Source organism: Oncorhynchus masou, chromosome 15 (assembly GCF_036934945.1).
Source record: "Oncorhynchus masou masou isolate Uvic2021 chromosome 15, UVic_Omas_1.1, whole genome shotgun sequence".
In the NCBI taxonomy this organism is placed as follows: Eukaryota; Metazoa; Chordata; class Actinopteri; order Salmoniformes; family Salmonidae; genus Oncorhynchus; species Oncorhynchus masou.
In genome coordinates, this window is record NC_088226.1 from 16,221,393 (window position 1) to 16,248,872 (window position 27,480).

Below are 27,480 nucleotides of genomic sequence, written 5' to 3' on the forward strand. Positions count from 1 at the left end.
GTGTGTGTGTGTGTGTGTGTGTGTGTGTGTGTGTGTGTGTGTGTGTGTGTGTGTGTGTGTGTGTGTGTGTGTGTGTGTGTGTGTGTGTGTGTGTGTGTGAAGCCAGTCACTGAAGTAAATTCAACATTAAGTTCAACTTTATTTTCACAATATGTCTCACTAATCTCTCATAATTTGAAAAATTAAGAAGAAACAGTCAAACATCTGCATAGACATTATTCTCGCCAAAGAGATGATTAATTCTACCAAAGACATGACGACAGGCTGAAACTGCTTCTCCAATAGAAATCCCCGATGACACTTGTAGGCGATGTCATGGCGACAATAGCTACCTAACTCATGCGCAGAAGCACATTTTCGGGTCATACGGGTTGTCTTCCGCTGAGCTGCGCTTGTGCAGACCGTCAAATCAAAGGCATTCCTTCGATATAACATTAAAACGTGTTAGTTTGTCAGTTTCACGAGGTTGGAGTAATAACATGTTCAACTACTTAAGACATTGACTCAAATATAGGTTGTGCCTTTACATTTTGAGAAAATTAACAACTAACGAATAATTTTTCACTTCTCTCATTGACTTCTCAAACCTTGGCCCGGTCTGCATGGTTTGTTTCGCAAGTCTTCCGTAAGTCTTGTGATGTGGCCCCTCGGGGGTTAGAAACTCTATGATTCAACCCTGTTCAAATGACAGAAATATATAATTATGAAACAAACTGTGTGGTTCGAGCCCTGAATGAACTTCAGCAACCAGAATGCTCAGCGACATTCTCACTGGCCAATGAATTGAATCGATAAACAAGTCCCGGAGCACTACTTATCCAATCAGAGAGGAGTTTGTTACAAGTTGCCGCGCATGCCTTGTAGAAAAATAATTAATGCGTTCTAACGTTGGAGGTCATAGACAGAACTGACAAAACAGTAGGTGAGTGGTAATGTAGTTCTGACTATATACATGTATTAATATATAATTAACAAAGCTCCCTAATAGTCAGATATTGCTGTGTGACGAGTTATGTGTAATTATTCCGTAAAACGGGAAGGTACGCATTGAGTAACAATGACACGAGCGAGCGATTTGCAAGTTCATGTCGCTGCGTGAGCATGTAGCTACAGATTGTCGTGATAGCTCTAGATCAGGGTAACAAATACTGTCGTTTGGCATGACAGGTCCAGGTGTGACATGTTTCTATTCACATAGCTAGTTAAATAGTCTTAGTCGTTTTTGTTGCGAAGTCTGCTTGCTTGGCTAGCTAATGTAGCGTTGGCATCATTGACAGACCAAGGCCATCACGTCAGAATGGAATAACTCCGAGCTCTTGATAGCTTTAGTGGTTACTTACCTACATGCAGATATATTATACCACTACATACTCAGTAATATGATTAAGAGCTATAAACTTAAATACATTTTCTTTCAGGGCCGCAGACATGGCGAAACTATTTGAATCCATCGGGAAGTTGGGGCTGGCCCTCGCCGTTGGTGGAGGTGTTGTGAACTCCGCCCTCTTCAATGGTGAGACATTGAGCTCTGGAAATGGATCCGTCGATCTTGATATCATGGAAACACCTGGAGTTTGATTTTATTTGAACTTTTATTTAACTAGGCAAGTCAGTTAACCCACATTCTTATTCATTGAAAATAAGAATTTGTTTATAACTGCCTTGTTCAGTGGCAAAAGGACAGATTTTTACCTTGTCTGCTCAGGGATTTGATTTTGCAACCTTCCGGTTACTAGTCCAACGCTCTAACCACTAGGCCACCTGCCGCAATATTAGGAATGACTTAAGACTTAAAGTTGTGAATTCCATAACACTACCAACCTGAATTGGCCTAATATTTCTTAATGTTTCAGTTGACGCAGGTCATCGGGCAGTTATATTTGACAGGTTCCGGGGAGTGCAAGACGCCGTAGTTGGCGAGGGAACCCACTTCCTCATTCCCTGGGTACAGAAGCCTATCATCTTTGACTGCCGTTCTCGTCCACGCAACGTGCCTGTCATCACAGGCAGCAAAGGTAACTAACATGAGTCACGAGGACCAGCATATTAGCCTTCACACTTAGTCTTTCTCTGACATACTAAAAGCTTTTACCCCCCCCCACACACACACACAGATCTGCAGAATGTAAACATCACACTGCGCATCCTCTTCCGGCCAGTGACGAGCCAGCTCCCACGCATCTTCACCAGCATTGGAGAGGACTACGACGAGAGGGTACTGCCGTCCATCACCACAGAGGTCCTCAAGTCCGTAGTGGTGAGTGTTAGACTAATGCCGCATTTCCATTAAGGTTTTACTCTGGGGTTTGGGGGTAAAAACAGACTTTTGTGTTTCCACCTCTGAGGCCTTGTCATTAAAAAAAAGTCTGAATGGCATTGGGTTGCAGTGAAGTCTATGCTATCCTGTTTTTATTTTTTTATTTGCGTCTATGTGTGTTTGTGTGCACCTCACAGGCCCGGTTTGATGCCGGTGAGCTCATCACCCAGAGAGAGCTGGTGTCTCGGCAGGTCAGTGACGACCTGACAGAAAGAGCCAACACCTTCGGCCTCATCTTGGATGACGTCTCACTGGTGAGCTGCTGTTTTAAAGGAATAATACTCAAAACAACTAATTCCTATGATTTTATAATATCTTGTGAGTGCAGAAAAATATTGTTAACGTTTCATATCATTGCTCTAATGAGTAAGGAAGCAACAGTGTTTTACCAAGTGGTTCTGGTCATTACTTTTACATGTTCTGTGTTTTTAATTGAAGACATGTTCCTCCTTCAACAGACACACTTGACGTTCGGTAAGGAGTTCACAGAGGCTGTTGAGATGAAGCAGGTGGCTCAGCAGGAGGCCGAGAGGGCCAGGTTTGTCGTGGAGAAGGTAAGAAGGCTGAAAGGGTTTGTTTGAGACATTGACAGATTTGTTCTTTAAGGTGATAAGAATGATGACCATGCATTTAAAACACTTGAAGCTAGAAGTGACCCTGAACAACCAAGTGATTCTGACCTTGCACACCTTTTATAAAGGATGAATAGAAGTCAACAGTGTGTTTCTTCTCTACTTTCCCCAGGCCGAGCAACAGAAACAGGCAGCCATCATCTCAGCGGAGGGTGACTCTCAGGCCGCCCTGCTCATTGCTAACTCCCTGCAGGAGGCTGGAGACGGGCTGGTAGAGCTGCGTAAGCTGGAGGCTGCCGAGGACATCGCCTTCCAGCTGTCCCGCTCCCGCAACATCACCTACCTGCCTGCCGGCCAGGGCACACTCCTCCAGCTGCCCCAGTGAGACCCACACACCCTGACCTAACCGCCCCTCCCTGTGACCGGCCATGGAGGGGGTGAGGGAACGGGTGTCCACCTTCACACACTCTCCTCCCACTCCGACTAACTATGGACTAGTGAAATAATGGCGGCTTGGGAGTGTGGAAAGGTCCATGATAAGGTTCTGAAGTCTGGGCAGTGTGTGGGGAAGAGGGAGCCTTAGGATTGATCTATGGTAAACTACATATAGTAAGTCAATTTACTGCATCACTGATTTTGTATTTACCTTGGCTTTGTCTGGCAAATTCAGCGCAGTGACAGTCCTGTGATATGAAGAAGTTGTAATTGTGTTAATTTAGGAGAAGAGCTGTTTGGAATGTCATGAAGGATGGAACATTTTAGCACTATTATAACCACCACGGCAATCACAATACTGGGGATTTATTGCTCTGAGAGGACAAGCTATTTAATCAACTGGATTTGCATTAATCTTAGCCAAGCACAAACTTCCATGGGTGAATAAGATGCTGCTATACACCAAAGTAGTGTAGGATCCAAAGCACCCTTGTAATTTAAAGTTATGAGTGGAAAAACCATTGTACAAATGATCTGAACTAATCTACCCAGAGCCGTCTATTCTAAATATGACTCTGAATCTACCCATCCCTTTGACTTAGTTTATTGTGTCTATGGCTTGTCAAATGTCCTCTCACAGCTAGCTTTCCTAAAATCCTCCCAGTTTGATTGCCATGGAGTCCCAGTGCTGCACTCCCCTCTACTTGATTGGATCCTCTACAGAATCATCTTTGGTTTACTCGCACGCTGTCCACACCACCTCATCCATGGTCCTCTGTGACATGTCCCTCCTAGCCCAGTGGTATGAAACGTGCCTGTAAGATGGTCAAGTGTCGCAACCTTCCCTGATTCTTTAAAGTTTGTCGCTGTGTCTGTTATTTTGGAGGGAGGATATGCAAGCCCCCGCATTCCACTCAATATGTCTCAACTTAACAATAAAATTGTCCTATTTCTACAGCAACTCTTTTTGTGTGTGTGTGTACCAAATCTCTGAAATGTGACACTGATGTTCAAGTTATGGTTCTCTCATTTATAGCCACAAGAGGGCCCTATAAATATATTGTGAGTTTTGCATCCAATTGTGAATACCTGCACTTGTGTGCATAAATATAAAACTTAGACCAGATGTAACTTTTATCTGCTATTGAGTAAATTCTGTATAGAGTTTGAAAGGACTTCCTAAGCATATTTTATGTTTACATTGAGGCAGAGAACAAACATTTACTAGGTTACCATTGCACAAATATATACAATGTAGTTTATACACTAACTAAAGTAGCGGTAGTTTTATAAATATAAACCTGGCTATGCTTCATATCAGATGGTTTTGTTCTTGACTGGTTCTATTGCCTTTCACCTCCTAGCCCAACAGCCTGATTATAGGTTGTAGACACTTTAGCACAGATCTTTGCAGAATGGAGTACTATAAACAGTGCCTCATTCAGGTCTCGCTTACACAGGATGTAAGTCTGATTTCCTGTTTGTTTTAGTCAGTTGTGGGCACTACAGTAAATATTACAATCTAATGAACGTATTTGTATGACTGTAATTGGCATACTTCAACTGACAATTACACTTCTGTACCTAGGTCAGAGGGGAAAGTTAGTAAATATACAGTTGCACATTGTTCCACATTTCATTTTAGAAGAGTGGTTACAGACAGGAACAACGGACCAGTCTCAATCTACTGTTTGGTTAGTACATTACATCCATCCTTATAGACTTCTATGTCCAGGAAATGGGCAATGAAAAAATGTATAAAGTTAAATACTGTATCCAACAAATCTCCCTCAACATCTGGGCATTGTCATTTAGATGTACATTTCATGCAGTCGTTCGCTTTTTCCAGTAACTGATTCCGTGTCTAATCCAGCTCTGGTTTTCTCATAATTTCCCGGCTAAAGATGGGGACAGATACGAGTGCGCGCATTGTGCCCAGTCTGGTTTGGATAGAAGACGAAAAAATTGTGGCGCGCCTACCCAACCCAGACAGCGGCCTGCCTGTCAGTGCCTGGGATGAGCGAGAGTCAGTAACGTTAGTGCGAGCGAGACCTTGGCTGGGCCACGTAGCGATGGATCTACAGTAGCACCGAGTCTACTGCTAACATATCAGTGTCATACATTCTAAAAATGCATTAGTAAACACATTTGCAATCGAGCATGCAATAGGATTATCAAACAGTGGTGAACTGCAACAGTAGCTGGCTCTTTTTGTGCGTCTGCAGCACTCCAGAATCCCTGCAACTCTGATTGCACGAAATGAGAAAGAGGGCGCTCTCACCGAAGGTAACATTTATCTACAAGTTATTGTATATTTTTAATGTATTTACAAACATGACATTTGTCTAAAATGCAAGACAAATTAATGATTTTCTTAACGATTGTATTGTCTTGGTTATTATCAAGCTAGACTGCTGACAATAAACCGTCATTGAGTATGTAACGAGCTGTGTGCTATCTTGCTAGGTTTTTCATGGGGAAGAGCGAATTTAAAAGATTCTTGTAGCTATGATTGTTAAACAATTTTATTAACAAATATTGACATATTTAACCTTGATTTGTATAAACGATGTACACGATTTGATGCTGCAATAGTGTATACTAGTGTAAAATCTCGGTTTAGCCGATTTATATCTGGGAGGTTTTGGGTTAAAAAAAGTGAAAGTCGTCTGTGATTAGCTAGGATTTGCTAGCTAACGTTAGCCGTGTGCCATGGTAATTCACATTTGCGCTAGCTATGTAAGCTAGTATTATTTCTGGTGAAACGGACAGTGCACGGCGAGTTTGATTAGCTAGGTAGATGCATTCAAATTGTTTCTGTCTTGTTAGTATGTCGATTTCCAACCAATGTAAAATAAAAGCGTATGTCTTTAGATAGCTACTGTAAACTGAATATACCTTGTTAGTTGTTTGTTAGCTAATAAATTGGCTAGCCGAACGGCCTTCCGTCCGATGGTCTTGACCAACCAATGTTTCCTTTTTGTTTAACCCGTTGCACTTATTTTTAAAGTTGGTTGTTACCAACAAAACTGCATATAATCGTGTAACCTTTGTTAATCTGCGTTGCTTTGGAGGTTGTAGGATTCAACTAATATAGCCGTCCGTATTTTATCAATCTGTTTGTATTATGAAAATATATCGTGGGTTGGTAACGCGTCAGCGCCAAATTGACGTACCTAGCAAGTTAAGCTAGCATGCAATAGCTAGCTAGCTAGCTAGGCCAGATTGATTACAAGCGAAACAGAGTTAGCATTCGTGCTAGATAGTCTGTTATGTTTGAGTAGGGGGCAACGGATTGCTTTGCAGTGTGTCAGCCGTGATTTAGGTCCAGCTGCTACCTTGCCAATTCTTGCGAAACAAAATGTCAACTTTTATTGAGCACAATATGTCGGTTGTGCAGACGCTTTTATGAGGTGTCTTTTGCCATGCACACGTTCGTTGTGTTGAACATAGCCTCATTTGTAAAACAACATTCAGACATTTTGCTTCCAGTTCCTTCATATCATATTGTCAGACCCAACTTCATAGATACATGTTTTTGTCAATAGTAATTAAATGGCAAGCTCCCACTAATCACTGTGGCATGTATTTTAAGGGATTTCAGTATGTGTTTGTTATTAGTGTTTTAAGTTTGACAGACTTCTCATCTGTCAAAATTGAGAGTCACCGTGGACCATCTCATTAGCCTACGTTGTTGCATTTCATCATCCGATACTTTCCCCTCTTCCTTTCCTGTGTTGTCACAGAGAGGGCTGTGGTGGGAAAAGTACCTCATTCTCATACTTGAGTAAAAGTAAAGATGTCTTAATAGCAAATGTATAAATTAAAATAAAAATTGTAAGTCAACCAGTAAAATACTACTTCAGTAAAAGCATTTGGTTTGAAATATACTTAAGTATTAAAAGTAAATGTAATTGCTAAAATATACTTCAATTAAAGTGTATATCATTTCACATTCCTTATATTAAGCGAACCAGGCAGTATTTTCTTGTTAATTTGAATTTACAGATAGCCAGGGGCACACTCCAACACTCAGACATCATTTACAAACGAAGCATGTGTTTAGTGAGTCTGCCAGATCAGAGGCAGTAGGGATGACAAGGGATGTTCTCTTGATAAGTGTGTGAATTTGATCATTTTCCTGTCCTGCTAAGCATTCAAAATGTAACAAGTACTTTTGGGTATCAGGGAAAATGTGTGGAGTAAAAAGTATATAGTTTTCTTTAGGAATGTAGTGAAGTAAAAGTTGACAAAAATATAAATGGTAAAGTATAGATACCGCAAAAAAAACAACTTAGGTAAAAATACCTGTAAGTACTTTACACCACTGAGGGAGGGAAAGAGCAAAAAATAAACGTAGTCCATGCATTTGGATGGAGGATTATGACAGAGCAGAGGCCTGTGGAGGTTTAAAGCGTGATTGCCTACCACTGCTGCCCTTCTATCTATATCTCTAGAAGGCTTAGGCACAAATACCTACAGGGGCATGGGGCTCCCCTACTGTGCGCAACACAGTGAGCTGGTTAAGGTCTTATGAGTTTGGAGTCAGGAATGTGAGCCCTCACACATTTGCCTCAAAGGGAAAGCTCATTAAAGTCCACAGACAGAGGGTGGAATTCAATGCTGCAGAATAATGCGTTGAAACAGTGGTGAATGAAATTAAACCTCTGGGAAGGACTCAGCTGACACACTTTGGTGCATACCCTCGACATGTCACTAGCTACATAAAGTTGCGATTCCCGTCTGCACAGGATTTGAACCCATCTTGCAGACACTTTAGATGAGGGAGCAAAGTTCATATTTGAAAGCAGCCCAAACGGTTGTGCTGAGCGATCATGTTTTTTTTTTTAAACAACTAATTGACCAATGTCAGTTCAAATATTTGAATTCCATTTTGTTCTGTTTTTTTTCTGTGAGCTCAACGCAGACATTGCACAATTTCTCTAGAGATAAATCAGATCATGCCCGAACTGTGCGCTGTAGTATGGAGTTGTAGTTTCCAACAGGCCAATATTCTACAAGGTTTAATGCAAAAAACGTGGTAAATAACGACAATGACCAAAATCCTTTGCTCACATACTGTCCGGTTTATGTTTATTTTACTCTTGCTACATAAGAGACAGAATGCGAGATCAAGAGGGAAAGAGAGCAGTTGCTTCGAGGTATCTCTACCTGAAAATACGTGATCTAATTGATTGATAGATAGTCATAACAGTATGCCATATTTACTTTGAAGTACTACTAAAATAGTGATTTGTCAGACTGCATAGGCAGCAGCTCTATAGAGAGAATTCATATTCATATACACAACTGAAATATTTGATTAAAGTAATGTGAATAAATTATGGTTAATAAATGATAAGCAGTAATGGGTAGTCACTACCACACTGCAACTTTTATTAATTGTTTTATTCTGTGTTACAGCACTCAACTCATATAATACAGTTGAAGTTGAAAGTTTACATACACCTTATGTACACGCACACACACACACACACACACACACACACACACACACACACACACACACACACACCCTGACCCATGCCAAATACATTTAAACTCAGTTTCACATTTCCTGACATTTAATCCTGGTAAAAATTCGCTGTCTTAGGTCAGTTAGGATCACCACTTTTATTTTAAGAATGTGAAATGTCAGAATGGTAGTATTAGAGACTGATTTATTTCAGCTTTTGTTTCTGTCATCACATTCCCAGTGGGTCAGAAGTTTACATACTCAATTAGTATTTGGTAGCATTGCCTTTAAATTGTTCAACTTGGGTCAAATGTTTCGGGTAGCCTTCCACAAGCTTCCCACAATAAGTTGGGTGAATTTTGTCCCATTCCTCCTGACAGAGCTGGTGTAACTGAGTCAGGTTTGTAGGCCTCCTTACTCACACATGCTTTTTCAGTTCTGCCCACAAATTTTCTATAATTTTCCTTTTGCTTGATGCCATCTATTTTGTGAAGTGCACCAGTCCCACCTGCAGCAAAACACCCCAACAACATGATGCTGCCACCCCCGTGCTTCACGGTTGGGATGATGTTCTTCGGCTTGCAAGGCTTCCCCCCCCTTCTACCTCCGAACATAACGATGGTCATTATGGCCAAACAGTTCTATTTTTGGCAGACCAGAGGTCGACCGATTATCATTTTTCAGCGCGGATACCGATTATTGGAGGACCAAAAAAAGCCGATACCGATTAAATCAACTATTTAAAAAAAAAAATGTAATAATGACAATTACAACAATCCTGAATGAACACTTCTTTTAACTAAATATAATACATCAATAAAATTAATTTAGCCTCAAGTAAATCATGAAACATGTTCAAATTGGTTTAAATGCAAAAACAACAAACGTTTCAGTTCCTTGCTCAGAACATGAGAACATATGAAAGCTGGTGGTTCCTTTTAACATGAGTCTTCAATATTCCAAGGTAAGAAGTTTTAGGTTGTAGTTATTATAGGAATTATAGGACTATTTCCCTCTATACCATTTGTATTTAATTAACCTTTGACTATTAGATGTTCTTATAGGCACTTTAGTATTGCCAGTGTTACAGTATAGCTTCCGTCCCTCTCCTCGCTCCTCCCTGGGCTCGAACCAGTAACACAACGACAACAGCCACCATCGAAGCAGCGTTACCCATGCAGACCAAGGGGAACAACTAATAGAAGGCTCAGAGCGAGTGATGTTTGAAACGCTAATAGCGCACGCTAACTAGCTAGCCATTTCACTTTGGTTACACCAGCCTCATCTCGGGAGTTGATAGGTTTGAAGTCATAAAACAGCGAAATGCTTGACGCACAACGAAGAGCTGCGAAAGTCACACACGAAAGTGCTGTTTGAATGAATGTTTACGCGCCTGCTTCTGCCTACTACTGCTCAGTCAGATACTTAGATACTTGTATGCTTAGTCAGATTATATGCAACGCAGGACACGCCAGATAATATCTAGTAATATCATCAACCATGTGTAGTTAACTAGTGATTATGATTGTTTATTTTATACAAGATCAGTTTAATGCTAGATAGCAACTTACCTTGCCTTACTGCATTCGCGTAACAGGCAGTCTCCTTGTGGAGTGCAACGAGAGAGAGGCAGGTTGTTATTGCGTTGGACTAGTTAACTGTAAGTGTTAACTGCACTTTTCGCACCAAAGTACGTTCATCTCTAGGAGACAGAACACGTCTTCTTTCTGAGCGGTATGACAGCTACATGGTCCCATGGTGTTTATACTTGCGTACTATTGTTTGTACAGATGAACGTGGTACCTTTAGGCGTTTGGAGATTGCTCCCAAGGATTAACCAGGACTACGATTTTTTTTTCTGCTGTTTTGGCTTAAGTCTTTTGATTTTTTTCCTATGATGTCAAGCAAAGAGGCACTGAGTTTGAAGGTAGACCTTGAAACACATCTACAGGTACACCTCCAATTGACTCAAATGATGTCAATTAGCCTATCAGAAGCTTCTAAAGCCATGACATAATTTTCTGGAATTTTCCAAGCTGTTTAAAGGCACAGTCGACTTAGTGTATGTAAACTAATGACCCACTGGAATTGTGTTATAATCTGTCTGTAAACAATTGTTTGGAAAAATTACTTGTCATGCCCAAACTGGATGTACTAACCAACTTGCCAAAACTATAGTTTAACAAGACATTTTTGGAGTGATTGAAAAACGAGTTTTAATGATTCTAACCTAAGTGTATGTAAACTTCCGACTTCAACTGTACATAGTGCATTTAATGTAGAAATAAATCATTGAAAACTGATTTTTTTTTTTATATTCAAGCTGAAACAGGACCAACCTCGAAAAGCATGAATCGCTCAGCACTACCAAACTGGAAAAAGCAGAGTCATAAACAATCAACGTTACACTGAATTTAACCTCGAGATCTGACAAGGTAATCGTAAAATTACCACTGATATTGTGAAATCGTCTCTCTTCCTGCTCACCACATCAAAGGGCCGTGCTATCTCATTGTGAGTGAAACTCTACTGTGACTCATCTAAGTAAGGATTTTACTAAATATGAGCTGCATAACCTCAGCTATCCTGTGTGTGGTTGTGGAATGTTTGCACATGCTCTCTTGCCCCCCCCCCACACAAATCTCACTCCCTGTTTGATCATGTTAATGACCGGAACAGCACGAAGGGTGTGCAAAGTTGTCATAAGTTCTGGTCCAGTAATTTCGTTGCAAATCTTCACTGAGCAGAACGAACCCTCAGTCTTTCGATGTTAGGCACGTGTCAAACTCATTCCGCGGAGGTCCAAGTGTCTGCAGGTTTTCACTCCACCCTTGTACTTTTTTGAATTAAGGTCACTAATTAGTAAGGAACTCCCTACACCTGGTTATCTCGGTCTTAATTGAAAGGAAAAACGAAAACCTGCAGACCCTCCGAATGATTTTGAAACCCTTGGTGTAAAGGTAGACCTACATCTGCCTGCACTACTCATCAGGAAAGCCGTGACTCATTTGACACTCACTCCACTCAGAGGGACCATCAAGGCACACAGGCCTCTGTCTTCCTGACCCTACTACATTCCTGTGCACAAGCAGCTGTTCAGAGAGTACAGGGCCTATTGGATTGGTTCTGGCAGATATAACATCACATCTGCACACGGGGCAGGAGAGCATCTGAGGGAGTTTAATACTCCAGTAGGTGAGACGAGGTGCTCTATGGAGCGCAGTCACTCCTCTTGTGGTTGTAATGCGCCAAGAGCGGTCCATTTCTCAGAAAGGATCAGACAGTCAGCATGCACAGGAAGAAAGGTTGTGGGTGGGTGTGCATTGTTTTGCTTTTGTCTGAATGCCTATGCATGTCTGTCCTCTATTTATTTTTTTGTCAACACAGCTGTAGGCTGTGTGCTTGTTTGTGTGTATTTGAATCGCTCTGTTCCAGAATTGTACTTCTCGCAACTTGAGTGTAGTGGATAGAGGAGGTGGACCCAGAGAGTTTGGGGCTGTGTGTGGAGCTCGGCCTCAGACACAGTCCAGCTGGAATCTGTTATTTGAGGGCCTCTTTGGCTTGATAAGTCTCAGAATCGTGGAGCTGGGTTGTGAGGGTTAACCTATACTGGGCCGTTGAGCTGAGGATGTTTGTTGTTTATGAGAGAGGTTTAAAAAAATATTTTTTCTTCTTGTGGCTCTCGAAGTTGTTGCAAATCAAGAAGCCGACCCCAGTGCTGAGTCAGCGTCCCGTGCCCAAGGTCATTTTGGGGTCTGACATACATGGTGGAAATAACAAAAAGCTTAAAGTTGTAGCTATGTCTGACTTAAATGTTTCAATACAAGTGTCATCTCCTCGCGCACTGTGCCTTGAGGGTCACTGCCGTGACAGTGTTATAGGGGCGGCAGTAAACGACCCCTCAAAAGCCAAGTAACAAGGATATTGCAAGAGCTTTGTTTACATTTACAAACAGTATGTTTTTTGTTCTTTGATCACTTGCACACATGCGCTGTGCAGGCTTACTCAATCACTCACTCAAACAGAGACGCTGATGTACAGTTTCCTGTGGTTGAACTCATTTACAGCTCCCATGCTGTGGTTATTTTGTGCTTCGTAACTGCCACAATAGAGGGGAAGGGTGGGTGGGTGGGTAGGTGGGTAGGGGGGGCAAATGACATTTTATAGCTGTTAAGGTACGATTGCAAATCATACATAGTAGCACACCCCCTAATCAGAGTTCAAGAAGCCAATTGAAACACCTGGAAGAGCAGAGAGCTTACTTTTTCAGTAAATTGTCGAAAGATAGGCCTACATGATTGCCAATATTCATTGCTTCATCATTAATCGTTATTGTAGAAGAGAATGTGTTCTCAATGACTTACCTGGTTAAATAAAAGCAAAGTAAATAAAGCAATATTGTGTATTTCATACCAGCTTATGAATATTGTTATATATGTCAGTGTATCTATTTAGTTTTATTGAACCTTTATTTAACTAGGCAAGTCAGTGTGTAAAGTGTGACCGCTATTGAAATGTGAAAGCTGAGATTGAGGTATTGATTTGTGAAACTGGTGTTTTGAAAGCCGAGTTGAGATGGAAGATGGGTTTTCTGATTAAATGTGAGCGGATGATAGGATGGCATATATCAAGTCTGGTTAACAAGATGTTGAGATTAATGAAAAATGACTTGACCTGAAAGCATAAATAGATTGTGAAGAGCAGGAGGACTGTGTTTGGGGTTAAGTCCTCTCTCACAGAGCTCTGATGCGTGTGGTTTGGATGTTCACACATGCCAGTGAAACGGTTGCGGTGAAGCATGGCTCAGTCTCAGTTCACAACGCCTTCCCCAGGTTATAGTTTCACATCAGACAGACTCACTCTGAGGCAGCACCACACGCTTGTCACCGAATTGAGCCTAATCTCTCGTTCTCCATTTCTCTTGCTCTCACAGGCGGCAGATTGCAGATGGCTCCTGAAACGAGGCACAGAAGTTCTGGCTGCAGCTCAACGTCCGGCGTGAAGCTCACCCTCAAGACAGAAGCTTAAAGACTGAAGCCCTAACGGACAATATAACACTGACAGCCTCGAGTGAGAGACTAACCTGAGAGGCTTCATCTGCGGAGAGACCAAAACCTCATCGAGGTTGCAGAGCAGACACCCCAGATTCCAGAGAAGCTTTGAGATTCAAGCTCAACAGAAGCCTAAGCTTGTAGCAGAATGCCACTCACGGTCTGTCCTCAGGCTTTGTCCTGTGGTGAGCATGGATCCCCTGTTTGAATCTGGGTGACGCTTTCTTCCCTTCGCCCCTTCCTCCTTCCTGTCTCCTCAGTGGCGGGAGGGGTGGGGGATTGCTTCCGTTCCCCCTGCCCCTCCTTACAACATAGCGAGCTTACTCTCACAGTTTAAGAATACCAACACTGCTAACAAGCCTCTGGCTGAGCTTCAACTAGCACTACTACAGTCTTCCCCTCCCACACACATGAAATCCTGCCAGAGCCTGAAGGGAGAGGTGTCCAGCCCAGGTGGGATGTCACAGGAGGGGCGCAGAACGCAGCAGGTGGCCCAGTCCTACTACCACTCCCCCGCCCCAGACCTGGACCTAACGGGCAAGCTGTACAAGCGGGAGGGCGGGGGCAAGCCTTACTCTGTGCTAGTGGACAACAAGATGGCAGCCAAGAACCCCATGGGTGACCAGACTCCCAGTCAGCTGTCCCCGCAGCATGTTACCTCCCCCCAGCAGCAGTACTACAGAGAGGGGATAGTAGGGCAGGAGGGGGGCGCGCAGGGGGCCCAGGCAGGCAATGGGGGCACCTCCGAGGACTCAGAGGAAGAGGAGGAGTCATTCAATCGGGAGCAGATCATCGTGGAGGTCAACCTGAACAATCAGACACTTAATGTATCAAAGGGGGACAAGTCCGCCCCCCAAACCGATGCCTCAGAGAGACACTGCAGCGAGGAGGAGGAGGAGGAAGAAGATGAGGAAGATGTGGAAGAAGATGAAGTTGAAGAGGAGGAAGAAATAGAGAGTCGTAGAACGAGAGCCAAGAGGGCTCGGCGTGGGGTGGTCCCCGCTACCAGCCAGTCCCGGAGTAAGACCCAGTGCACCGCTCTGAGCACCACCGGCATGACCACCAGGGGCCGACGGAAGAAGACCACCCAGCCACCCAAGAGGACACGCCAGACTGCCAGGGAGGGCAAGGGGACCCCCTCAGCTGGCTCTGCCACAGGGGATAAAGCGGATGGGGAGGAGCGGGAGACGCTGGCGTGTGAGAAGTGCCCCCGTGTCTTCAACACTCGCTGGTACCTGGAGAAGCACATGAATGTCACACACAGACGCATGCAAATCTGTGACAAGTGTGGCAAGAAGTTTGTCCTGGAGAGTGAGCTGGCCTTACACCAGCAGACTGACTGTGAAAAGAACATCCAGGTAAGGAGAGCTGGAGCGTGTCCCAAATGACCACCTATTCCCTATACAATCTACCACTTTTGACCAGCGCCATATGGAGCCCTGGTCAAAAGTAGTGCACTATGTAGGGAATTAATTTTTTTATTTTACCTTTATTTAACTAGGCAAGTCAGTTAAGAACAAATTCTTATTTTCAATGACGGCCTAGGAACAGTGGGTTAACTGCCTGTTCAGGGGCAGAACGACAGATTTGTACCTTGTCAGCTCGGGGATTTGAACTTGCAACCTTTCGCTTACTAGTCCAACACTCTAACCACTAGGCTACCCGGAATAGCGGGCCATTTGGGACGCAGACCTGGTCTCTGGTTTTTAATTAACTGTACAAGGTGTTTTTGACCTGAGCAATCAAAACAACTCCATTGATTGGGTACATTGGCTACAGTTACGTACCAGGTACAGTGAAACGAAAATCTGTCTGTCATCAAGGCCAGATTTCTGGGGCTTGAAGGATGTAAGAAACGTTTTTGTCCAGCAGAGGGAATCGGAGCGTTAGGAACCAGCCTAGGCAGATACTGTTACAGCAGTGTGGGAAATACCACCTGCAGCTCCAGACACTGTGATTGTCTCAATTGCTTGCTCCTGTTCTTAGATTGTGTCAGGGTAATCAATGGCACAAATCAACATTACTGAATGTGTCATCTGTGTGTGTTGTTCTGCTGCTCAGTGCGTCTCCTGCAACAAGTCTTTCAAGAAGCTGTGGTCGCTGCACGAGCACATCAAGATCGTGCACGGCTACGCAGAGAAGAAGTTTGCCTGTGAGATCTGTGACAAGAAGTTCTACACAATGGCTCATGTCCGCAAGCACATGGTTGGTAGGTGGACTCCAGTTAGTCTGTTCCTGCTCTTTCTGGTAACTCCCAAATGTCCCTAATAGGATGTGCAGTGCCTTGATAAAGTATTCACACACCTTGGGTTTCTACACATTTTGTTACAAAGTGGGATTAAAATGTATTTAAATTTGACAACAACCTACACAAAATACTCTGTCAAAGTAGAAGAACATTTTGAACATTAAAAAAAAAAGATTCATATGAGTTAAATAACAAAAATATAGTTGTTGCATAAGTATTCAGCTCCCTGAGTCGATATATGTTAGATAACACCTTTGGCAGTGATTTACAACCGTGAGTTTTCTTGGGTAAGTCTATAAGAGCTTTACACACCTGTTGTTGTGCAATATTAGCCCATTATTCTTTTCATAATTCTTCAAGCTCTGTCAATATGTTACAGAGCATGGCCAGGCAGTCATTTCTGAAGGTCTTGCCATAGATTTTCAAGCAGATTTAAGTCAAAACGGTCACTTGGCCACTCAGGAACATTCACTTTCTTCTTGGTAAGCAACCAGTGTACATTTGCCCTTGTGTTGTAGGTTATTGTCTCGCTGAAAGGTGAATTCCTCTCCCAGTGTCTGGTGTAAACCAGACTGAAACAGGTTTCCCTCTAGGATTCTGTCTGTGCTTAGCTCCATCCCGTTTCGTGTTGGATTTGCCCAAAACATAAGGCTTTGCACTTAGGCCAAAAGGTGTATTCATTTACGGTATTACTTCAGTGCCGTGTTGCATACAAGATGCAGGTTTTGGAATATTTGTATTCTGTACATTTGTACTCTTTTTCACTCTGTCATTTAAGTAATTATTGTGGAGTCACTACAGTGTTGTTGATCCGTCCTCAGTTTTCTCCCATCAGGCTTTAGAAAAGCTCCCTGGTCTTTGTAGTTCAATCTGTGCTTGAAATTCAATACTTGACTGAGGGATAATACATACATATGTGGTATGTATGGGGGACAGAGGAAGGGTTGGTCACTCAATCATGTCAACCCCTATTATTTCACACAGTGAGTCCATGTAGCTTATGTGATTTGTTAAGAGACATTTTACTCCTGAACTCATTTAGGCTTTTGCTTAAACAAAGGGGCTAGCTACTTAGGCAATGATTATATTTTAGTTATGTATATGGAATTATTCTTCCACTTTGATATTTTGAGTAGATTGTTGACAAAGAAATGACATTTTAAATCCATTTTAATCCCACTTTGTATCATTAAAATGTGAAGAAATCCAAGGGGTATGAATACTTTTGCAAGGCTCTGTACATCTGTATCAATTGGAACTAACTCACCCTCTTTTGCCTTTCTAGCTCTCTTTCATGGAGCAACATTCAGAGCTCTCTTTTATCGAGAGCGAGAAAATGAATACTCTTCACTTTTGAGCACGATGAATTACTGTTTTAACGGCCCCAATATCTATCCCCTGTCCCGCTCTGGTTGGCACCCACCTTTAACATGTTCCTTTCTCTCTGCAGCTCACACTAAAGACATGCCGTTCACCTGTGAGACCTGTGGCAAGTCGTTCAAGCGCAGCATGTCCCTGAAGGTTCACTCGCTGCAGCACTCTGGGGAGAAGCCCTTCCGCTGTGAGGTGAGCTGTTTAGACTTGCAGTCGCACTGTCCCTCCCACACTCAAACACAGACTGAAACAGAAGATTTATTTCATTTTATAGGGTATTGGAAGAGATGGACACACACACACTGTCAAATATATATATATATCCAAAACTGAGGCTTGAAAGCAAAATAAAGATGTTTCAATAAACCGTGCGTAAATGAAAGGTGAAAACAAAACACAAACGTTTTGGCCTCAGGCCATCATCAGTTGGAATTGTCGGCAGGCACGTCTGGCTTTGTTTCAAGGATAATTGCATATGTAACATGATCAAGCAAGAAAACACATCAGAACATTACTACCATAGAATGCCTGATCTAAATTATATACGAAAGGGAAAAGAGAAATATCATCAAATATTACTGTTACATATACCATGTGAACATTTGTTCAGAATATGTAACACAGGATTGTAATAGAGTAGGGGTGCTAGAGAGACCACTAGATGGGGATATGGAACACCAATAAGTGACAATATACCAGTTACAGAAACCCTTCGATAACAAATCTTCATTCATGCATGACGGGTGGAGTTTTTAAATAGAACATCCACCTGCTTTCGGTCTGGAGAAGACTAAGTTAAAGATTACTTTATAGAGTGTATACACTTTTTTTTCATGAATATTAGTTTTATAAGGACAGTGTTTCATCAGAGTATGAATAGTGTCCATTTTTTATGTATTTGTATTAGAGGTCGACCGATTTAATCGGAATGGCCGATTTCGATTTCAAGTTTTCATAACAATCGGAAATGGGTATTTTTGGGTGCTGATTTCAGTTTTCTTTTTTATACCTTTATTTAACTAGGCAAGTCCATTAAGAACACATTCTTATTTTCAATGACGGCCTAGGAACGGTGGGTTAACTGCCTTGTTCAGGGGCAGAACGACAGATTTTCACCTTGTCAGTTCAGGGGATTCGGTCTTGCAACCGTACAGTTAACTAGTCCAACGCTCTAACCATTGCACTCCACGAGGAGCCTGCCTGTTATGCGAATGCAGTAGAAGCCAATGTAAATTGCTAGCTAGCGTTAAACTTATTTTATAAAAAACAATCAATCATAATCACTAGTTATAACTACTAATCCAGTTTAGCAGGCAATATTAACCATGTGAAATTGTGTCAGGTGAAATTGAGTCATATGCAACAGTTTGGGCTGCCTGGCTCATTTTGTGAACTAATTTTCCAGAATTGTACGTAATTATGACATAACATTGAAGGTTGTGCAATGTAACAAGATTATTTAGACTTAGGGATGCCACCCGTTGGATAAAATACAGAACGGTTCCGTATTTCATTGAAATAATAAACGTTTTGTTTTCGAAATGATAGTTTCCCGGATTCTACCATATTAATGACCAAAGGCCCGTATTTCTGTGTGTTATTATGTTATAATTAAGTCTATGATTCGGACTGAGCAGCAGCAGGCCCGTAATCATTCATTCAAACAGCACTTGCTTGCGTTTTGCCAGCAGCTCTTCGCAAGCACAGCGCTGTTTATGACTTCAAGCCTATCAGCAGCCTAATGGCTGGTGTAACCGATGTGAAATGGCTAGCTAGTTAGCTGGGTGTGCGCTAATACTGTTTCAAGCGTCACTCGCTTTTAGATACGGAGTAGTTATTCCCCTTGCGCTGCAAGGGCCGCGGCTTTTGTGGAGCGATGGGTAACGCTGCTTCTAGTGTGGCTGTTGTCGATGTGTTCCTGGTTCAAGCCCAGGTATGGGCGAGGCGAGGGACGGAAGCTATACTGTTACACTGGCAATACTATAGTGCCTATAAGAACATCCAATAGTCAAAGGTATATGAAATACAAATGGTAGAGAGAAATAGTCCTATAAATACTATATTAACTCCAACCTAAAACCTCTTACCTTGGAATATTGAAGTCTCATGTTAAAAGGAACCACCAACTTTCATGTTCTCATGTTCTGAGCAAGGAACTTAAATGTTAGCTTTCTTACATGGAACACATTTTTACATGGCACATATTACTTTCTTCTCCAACACTTTGTTTCTGCATTATTTAAACCAAATTGAACATGTTTCATTATTTAGTTGAGGCTAAATTGATTTTATTGATGTATTATATTAAGTTAAAATAAGTGTTCATTCTGTATTGTTGTAATTGTCATTATTACAAATAAATAAATAAAAATTGGCTGATTAACCGGTATCGGTGTTGAACAATCATAATCGGTCAACCTCTAATTTGTATTAGAATCCTTAAATATTGACTTCTAGCTGGTAAGGTTTGAATGGCTAACTCAGACAAACTGAGCAGGATTCAGACAACTATGGGTTGTTTGAACAGAGGAATATGGCCTGCTCTACTGTGACTGCTCCAAAATGGGGATTACTATTGAACCAAGGCACACTTGACTACATATAAACTATCCCTAAATGTTTATGATCACACAGTTGGAGCAATGGCAACCAGGTCTCGATGCAACATGTCCATGTCAAACATTAGCAGACCATGAATACACATTGTGTAGAGAATAACTGGAATAAAAATACAGACGGGTGGAGTTGGAATTTTGGACTGTTTACTTTTTAAAGACCCAGTGCAGTCAAAACTCTATTTTTCCTGTGTTTTGTATAATATTGTTGTACAACAGCTGATGAAACTAACACTGTAAAAGTGTGAAAACATTTGAAAACAAGTGTTAATTCCTGATTTGTTTTTTTTCAACCAGTAACTATCTACATAGGACCGTTTAATCAGCAGAGCTCTATACTGCAAATCAGGTTTGAGCAGTTCGAGAGGTAACTTCGGTCAACTCTGAGTTCAACTCTGGATAACCGGTACAACGAGGCTCACCTTTTAGCAAGGTACATTTCTATGGCAAGGACTCCTTCATAACTACCTGCCCTGGGGCAAGTAACTCTATTTATACTGCTTGAAGTGTCTGAGCCGTAAGTTGAGGACCAATAAATTCGGATTTATTCCCTCTCGCATAGATTGCGTCATCATCCACTTCATTTGAGGAAGATGACTGAATATTAAATTGTCATGTTAAAATACCTATCCCATTACACATTTAGTAATGACAGAATGCATTTGAAACTTCACACTCAGTAAAAAATTTCTGACTATTTCTATTTTTTTAAACCTTTATTTAACCAGGCAAGTCAGTTAAGAACAAATTCTTATTTTCAATGACGGCCTAGGAACAGCGGGTTAACTGCCTGTTCAGGGGCAGAACGACAGATTTGTACCTTGTCAGCTCGGGGGTTTGAACTTGCAACCCTCCGGTTACTAGTCCAACGCTCTAACCACTAGGCTACCGTGCCGCCCCGAAGGAGGTGCTTATGTATTGGTAAAGCAAAGCACAGCATAGCAAAGCCGGCATTAACGATAAGTAATCAAATAAAACAGCACTTCTAAAAGCCTGTTTCGGACCATAGCGTTCTATATTTGCAATACAACTTTTCTTTCAATTAGATTTTGGCACAAATGAAAATGTGGTATCGACTCACCCATGGATTGATGTCTCAGCATGGTCTCAGTGAAGAGTTTGGCGTTCCAGTAGCCATGTGTGACATGTACACGCAGTTTATAAGCCTCATTTCGACTGGCAGAGAAATGCTGCCTGTCTGTCCTTTCCCTTCTCGTTCATTACTACGGGACACCTGGAGATCAAATTTGAATATTGAAACAATGTTGCAAATGTCAGAGAGCTTGACAGCAAGGTTTACGCAAATCTCCATTGTTGAAAAATAAATGCTAATCAAAAAGAAATGAGATAATGTCTAGATGTGTTTTATAGTGGAGATCAAGTTTATAAATTGCATGGCTGGGCAGATGAGACAGTGGATTGCGCATTCAAATGGAACAGAGTAAATAAGCATTTTAACATAATAGATTTAGCCTGTGGTTACTTGTGGAATAGACACCGGCTGGATTTAAAAAAATAAAAAATGTACCTTTATTTAACCAGGCAAGTCAGTTAAGAACAAATTCTTATTTTCGATGACGGCCTAGGAACAGCGGGTTACCTGCCTGTTCAGGGGCAGAACGACAGATTTGTACCTTGTCAGCTCTGGGGTTTGAACTCGCAACGTCCGGTTACTAGCACAACGCTCTAACCACTAGGCTGTCTGGGAACATGTGGTAGGTTGGATGGCTGGTGCTCCATGTGATTAAATAAAGCAACTCCACTAGCATGTTATTAAAGAGTACAGCTGACTCGGTACTGCGTAGTGGGCTCCTTCTTCCACTGCATCTGTGTTAGGTATATATTATGTGTGTTTATGTATGTATTATAGTGTTGTTATACAGTAGCCCTCGTGAATTTCCATTCCAGGAATGATTGTGTACTTGCTATGACGTCTAAATGGCTACGTCTCAAATGGCACCCTATGTCCATATATGGTGTACTACCACCCCTCATGGGCCCTGGTCAAAAGTTGTGCACTTACTAGGGAATAGGTTGCCGTTTGGGACACCCTAAATGTCTCTCTCTCTCTCTCTCCTCCCTGTCTCTCTATAGAACTGTGCTGAGAGGTTCCAGTATAAGTACCAGCTTCGCTCCCACATGTCCATCCACATCGGACACAAGCAGTTCATGTGTCAGTGGTGTGGCAAGGACTTCAACATGAAGCAGTACTTTGACGAGCACATGAAAACACACACAGGTAAGACACAGTGAACACACACCAGTTTACACTCTCGCACACTCACTGAGGAATTTGTGTGACACAAACGTGCAATTACAAAGCTCACCCTCCAAGGACTATAAAAGCCTTTGAGCTTTTTCATGTCATCGAAATGTTTGAAACCAAATATTCAGACGCTGGTGTTCCAATAACGTTAGAAGCCAGACCTCTTCATTCGTCAACATTCGGAGGTTCTCCCTGACCAAAGCCGTCCCATTTACTGAAGAGTCTGCATGGCCTTCAGTCTTGATCCCTCGTCAGCCAGTGAGACTCCGTAGATGCTCTATAAAAGGAAAGCAACGGGGCGTCTCAAGGCGAACAGTACCGAGACCTCGCCCAGCCTCTATAATGAGAGGGTGGCATAGGATCAGTGGTGCCTCTCCCACCATGTCTACTTCTAATGACTACCCTGACACGTTCTATATTACATCTTATATTTTCTCCCCTGCCACTTCTCTCCTTTTCCAAAGCAGAACACCGGGACCAGGCATGTTCTTTTTCAGTCTTTTTAATTTCTCCCTCCTAGTGTGGGTGTATTCTCTGCACTCCCTGGTGGTTCTCTTTGTAAGGTGTAATTATTTTACCCTCTCCTGGCCGCCGCTGACCGATTTGGCCTCCTGTGGTCAGACACACCCAGTGATGCCTTGTAATACACAGTCTTCTTCTTCGTCCTTCTTTTTTCCTCCTTCCCCCCCAGGGTTTATGCTTTCCTCTGGAACTTACCTACTACACAGAAGTTGCAGAACATTAACAAAAGGCTCCAGTATAATTTGTCACAATTAAATGATTCACTGTCATACTGTAAATGGTTTACCGGAGCCTCTCAGAAAACATGCAGCTCAGATCAAAGCCGAGAGATGCTTTGAGTGTGCTGTGAATGAGTGTACGGGGGTGGTAACGGGCACATTGAATGAAAGGTTAATGAGAGCAGCTCTCGAATGGACAGCCGTTGTTCATTTTCTCATCTCCTCTCATCCCAAAGTGTGAACTGGCATCGCTGCCTGCTGAGTGGGTGGTTAGACAGCAATGACCCCTCATGCTCTCCTACAGGGACATTGTCTGATTGTAAAGTTAACTTCTTCATAAAGTTCAGAGGGGTTTAATCGGCACAGGACAAAAAGTGTTGCCAGGTGGTATATTATTCTTCTCATGCATGAAGTTCGGTGACGTGTGAAAGTTAAACTAATTAAGGAGAGGCAGGGACTAAATCACCCATCTCCTCACGCTCTCTCTCCTTTCTCTCTGTTCCCATCTCCTGCAGGAGAGAAGCCATTCATCTGTGAGATCTGTGGGAAGAGCTTCACCAGCCGGCCCAACATGAAGCGCCACCGCCGCACCCACACAGGAGAGAAGCCCTACCCCTGCGAGTTGTGCAGCCAGCGCTTCCGCTTCTCCAACATGCTCAAGGCCCACAAGGAGAAGTGCTTCCGGGTCACCAGCCCTGTGACACTGCAGACCAGCAGCCTCCCCCTGCCTCTCCACCTCTCTGCCACCTCCTCCTCTGGCCCCGGCCCGGGCCTCGCCCCCTTAGCTGCCACCACCTCCGCCCCTCTGGGCCTCAGCCCGACAGGGGGGGCTCTTCCCCCACGTGCACCCGTGGGCCACCCCACCTTCTCCCATCTGCACATGACCCCCTCTCACCATCTCCCTCACCACCAAACGTCGCAACAACAGCAGCACCACCCCGGCACGCCCCTGCAAGCACTCCCTCTGCCCCACCACCTCCTGCCTGTGCCCCCTGTCTCCCCTCCCCCCGCGCTCTTCAAGAGCGAGCCCCTCACCCACTGTGGGCAGGAGGACAGCAGCTACCTGCGTTACATGGCACCGCCGGACAAGGGGCCAGGGGCCCCCCAGCATCACTGAACCCTATGTGGGCTCCAGGCCTGCCACACCTCGATTACCCCCACCCCAACTCTCCCTGGCCCCTGGTGTAGAGCGGCCCCTCGAAGACTGATATGAACAAGACACTCAGAGCTCAGTACACACCAGTGTGTGAGGGATACAGACAGGTACACTTTCAGTCTACACTTTAGATAAGTGAGTGACCCACTTAGCTAGAGACCTAGGTCAACTGACACAGATTTTACAACCTCTTGCTCATATCTTTTCTTGTGAAAATATTCTTAGAAAATCCTGTATTCTAAGACAACCTGCCTCCCATGGTAGAAGGCTGTGTGTACCGGTATGTGAGTTATCTCTTGTTTGTGTCCATTTTATCCTCTCCACTGACGGTTGCTAATGTCATTATTCTGCTAGTGGTTCCTTATCCAGGTAGCGGATCAGAACAGATCCATTTCATCAACTTAGTCCTTCACGTCAACTGACTTAAACAACGGTTGCACAGTTCTGGGGGAGTTGTAAGTCCTAAGGCTGACCCATAGGACCATGGGGTCACCAAGTTCTCGTTGAATGTTTACCATCCTGGTGCCAACTGGGTCTCCCACTGTCTCCTGAGGCATTCCACACTGGCTCTACCAGCAGTAGGCCAGGAATCACTGCCACAGGTCACAGTGGGGAGGTTATAAAATGGCTGTTAGTGCTACTACTAGTCTGTTGCGACAGAGATTCTGGTTAATTGGTGCTTTCCATTGCAGTACTACACACTTCTATACACAGGCTAGATCTCGTAACATCTGGAGTGTACTGTAACAGAGTAGGATGTGTTGTGATGCAGTTCTGGGATTTGTCTTCTTGACTGACATACAGCCTTTGAGCTGACATGGTCAAATGTTCCCAACAGAACAAACCTGATGATCCTGAACGTGCCGCCATGTACACACACACACACACACACTTCAAAAAGCTGTATGACATCACTGGTCTCACTTCACACAAAATGCTTGTCAAGGGATTCTGCTGTATTTTCTTTTTTGTCTTCTGTCATCAAAACAGTTAAATACTGCCACTGTGACGGGTCCTCACATACGACCCAACCTGGACCTCGCGTCTCTCTTCTGTCTCTCTCGCTTTCTTTCTCTATCTCTTTCTTTCTCCGTCTCTCGCTCCTCTGTCTCTCTCCCGCTGCTGCTGCCGAGATGATGATGATGATGATGATGATACGGGTCACCCTGTAAAAGGCCAATAGAACACATTCAGAAGTTCTGACTTTTTCAGCACAACTCATAACTGAAAAATGTGTATTTTTCCCCAACCAGCCTATATTCCACAGCTTGGTGTGGAGCATGACACTTGTTTGTAATGTAACAGTTTGTTCTCTTAGTTTTAGGTTACACAAACATTGAGGCCCTATTGCCCACGTTGGCAAATAATGATGAATCAAAACACGCTGAATGTTGCCTAGATGGAGGGATATTGGCTAACGGTTTAGCAATCAAATATGTTATTTTCGAGTAATAATTTCTTGAAATATGCTACATTCGGTTTCAGACTGAAGAATTGTTCTCACCTCGCTCTGAACATACTGTTGAGTGATAGTCATAGGAAAGGTTGGAGGACTATGTCTAACATGCGTTTCAATTTCTCGTGTAGATACATTTACTCAAGTTGTACATTTACTCAAAGAAATCACATTGGTATATGTAACCTTTTTGTGTGTGTTGTGTGTGTGTGTGTGTGAATGTTCCCGCTGTCCCATTGTATGATGTTCTGACAGTCCGGTTGTTGTTAGTGTTGATGGATGACAGAGATTCTGTCTTGTGGGATTGTTGATAGTGGGTTGCAGGATGTTGTCCGCCGCCCCTTCACCCTGTCTGGGACTGTTATCAGAATGAGTGGTGAGGAGCAACATGTCTCAGTAATGGCAAAATGGAACCCCTCTGGTGCTGTTGTACAAAAGCTGCTTTACATAGTCTCTGGGTCTCTCCCTCTATGCACCACACACTGCTGAAGCCATGCCATCTCTTGAAGGGGGTGCTGGGGGTGATTTGTACACAAGAATATGTCTGATATATGTTTCTGTGGATTAACACAATAGGTATAGCGTAGTAGTGGATCAGGTTACTGTGTTTGCATATCGGGAGAAACTGAAGAGGAACAATAGCAGGCCATGAGCAAGGCCCATTGAATTTGGTTTAACAGTGGACAGAGATACCCACCCTCTAGAGAGCTATACCATTCTGCCGTTACTGTGGGTCTGTTAGTAGGGCCTCTGTATCGGCGTAACCATGAGTTACTTAGTGTTTTTCACAATGTTTCACTATGAGTTGTTTTTGTTTTTTTGTTACGTTAGTTTTGAAAAGCTTATTCATTTGTGTGTCCTCTGCACTTTACTGCTGCGTGAGTGAGGCACAGTGAAGGGAGGGACTGACAACGCATTGTGGGAGTGAGTGATGTGTCGGGTGCATGGAGGGAGGTGATTGGTTTGGTGAGTGGCTGTTTGGGCAAGGAAAAGGAAAAGGAGGAGAATCAATCTGGACATGGAGAGTGTGGAAGGGACCATGGCATAAGGAAATGTTTTGTTTAGTTCATACATTTGTTTATTATTTCCTGTAAGGAAATAGACTGGCTCTAATATGGACTCCCAAAGAGTGATCGAGTAGTGTTGTTCCTCCTGCTTTGGCGATTCTTACACTAGCCCCTCCCTGCTTCATCTGATCTGAAATACATTTGAGGTGTTTGTCTGCCTCATATCTCGTTTCCTCTTTTGTTGTGTAACATTTTCTCTTCCGATTTACCGTATGATTCTCCTCCTTTCGTATTTGTAATATAGAATGCACTTTTGACTAAAATCCTGGCTAGTTACGAAAAATAGCAATGTATATTCTTTAAAGATGTTTAAAAAAAAAAATCTATATACTTTTTCCCGTCATGTATTTTTAACCACTTAATGTAGCATTGCATATTTTATTATTGTCAGTATCTGGTACAAAATTGTGCGGCTTTATACTGTCTTGGGTTGTTTGTTTTTTTGTGGGGGGGGGGGTTTGTATGTTTGTTTTTTGGAGATTGAGAAGTTGAAATGTTGGGCCTTTTTTTAATAATGTACATTTAACAGACTATCTGCTAACTTTCAGAAGTAAAAAAACGAGTAGCCATAATTATCACATATTTGTGTGCTGTTGTGTGTTCTTCTCCATCAGATACTATGTGGTATTGGTAGCTTTCAAATGCACATGAAGTTATCTTTGCATTAATGGTATCCTGTTCTCACAGCTTATGGAATAACATTTTAC

General features: G+C 42.8%; 2 protein-coding genes across 2 annotated transcripts; both read left to right on the forward strand.

The window, feature by feature from the left end:
* Positions 1-814: 814 nt before the first annotated feature.
* LOC135555751 (prohibitin 1) lies at positions 815-4,281 on the forward strand. Its single transcript, XM_064988449.1, has 7 exons — positions 815-922; positions 1,419-1,513; positions 1,854-2,015; positions 2,115-2,257; positions 2,455-2,571; positions 2,776-2,871; positions 3,062-4,281. The coding sequence occupies exons 2-7, from the start codon at positions 1,429-1,431 to the stop codon at positions 3,272-3,274; spliced, it is 816 nt and encodes a 271-aa protein (XP_064844521.1). The 5' UTR covers positions 815-922; positions 1,419-1,428; the 3' UTR covers positions 3,275-4,281.
* A 972-nt stretch (positions 4,282-5,253) lies between these two features.
* LOC135555753 (zinc finger protein 652-like) lies at positions 5,254-27,353 on the forward strand. Its single transcript, XM_064988450.1, has 6 exons — positions 5,254-5,610; positions 13,734-15,209; positions 15,913-16,060; positions 17,550-17,665; positions 22,183-22,327; positions 23,610-27,353. Exons 2-6 carry the CDS (start codon positions 14,262-14,264, stop codon positions 24,209-24,211), a joined length of 1,959 nt encoding a protein of 652 aa, XP_064844522.1. The 5' UTR covers positions 5,254-5,610; positions 13,734-14,261; the 3' UTR covers positions 24,212-27,353.
* Positions 27,354-27,480: the final 127 nt, after the last annotated feature.

Coding starts and splice junctions, on each gene's coding strand:
- LOC135555751 (XM_064988449.1), top strand. CDS start 1,429: ATGGCGAAACTATTTGAATCCATCGGGAAGTTGGGGCTGGCCCTCGCC. Junction 1,514..1,853: donor GAACTCCGCCCTCTTCAATG/GTGAGACATTGA, acceptor TTAATGTTTCAG/TTGACGCAGGTCATCGGGCA. Junction 2,872..3,061: donor CCAGGTTTGTCGTGGAGAAG/GTAAGAAGGCTG, acceptor TACTTTCCCCAG/GCCGAGCAACAGAAACAGGC.
- LOC135555753 (XM_064988450.1), top strand. CDS start 14,262: ATGAAATCCTGCCAGAGCCTGAAGGGAGAGGTGTCCAGCCCAGGTGGG. Junction 15,210..15,912: donor ACTGTGAAAAGAACATCCAG/GTAAGGAGAGCT, acceptor TCTGCTGCTCAG/TGCGTCTCCTGCAACAAGTC. Junction 16,061..17,549: donor TGTCCGCAAGCACATGGTTG/GTAGGTGGACTC, acceptor TTCTCTCTGCAG/CTCACACTAAAGACATGCCG.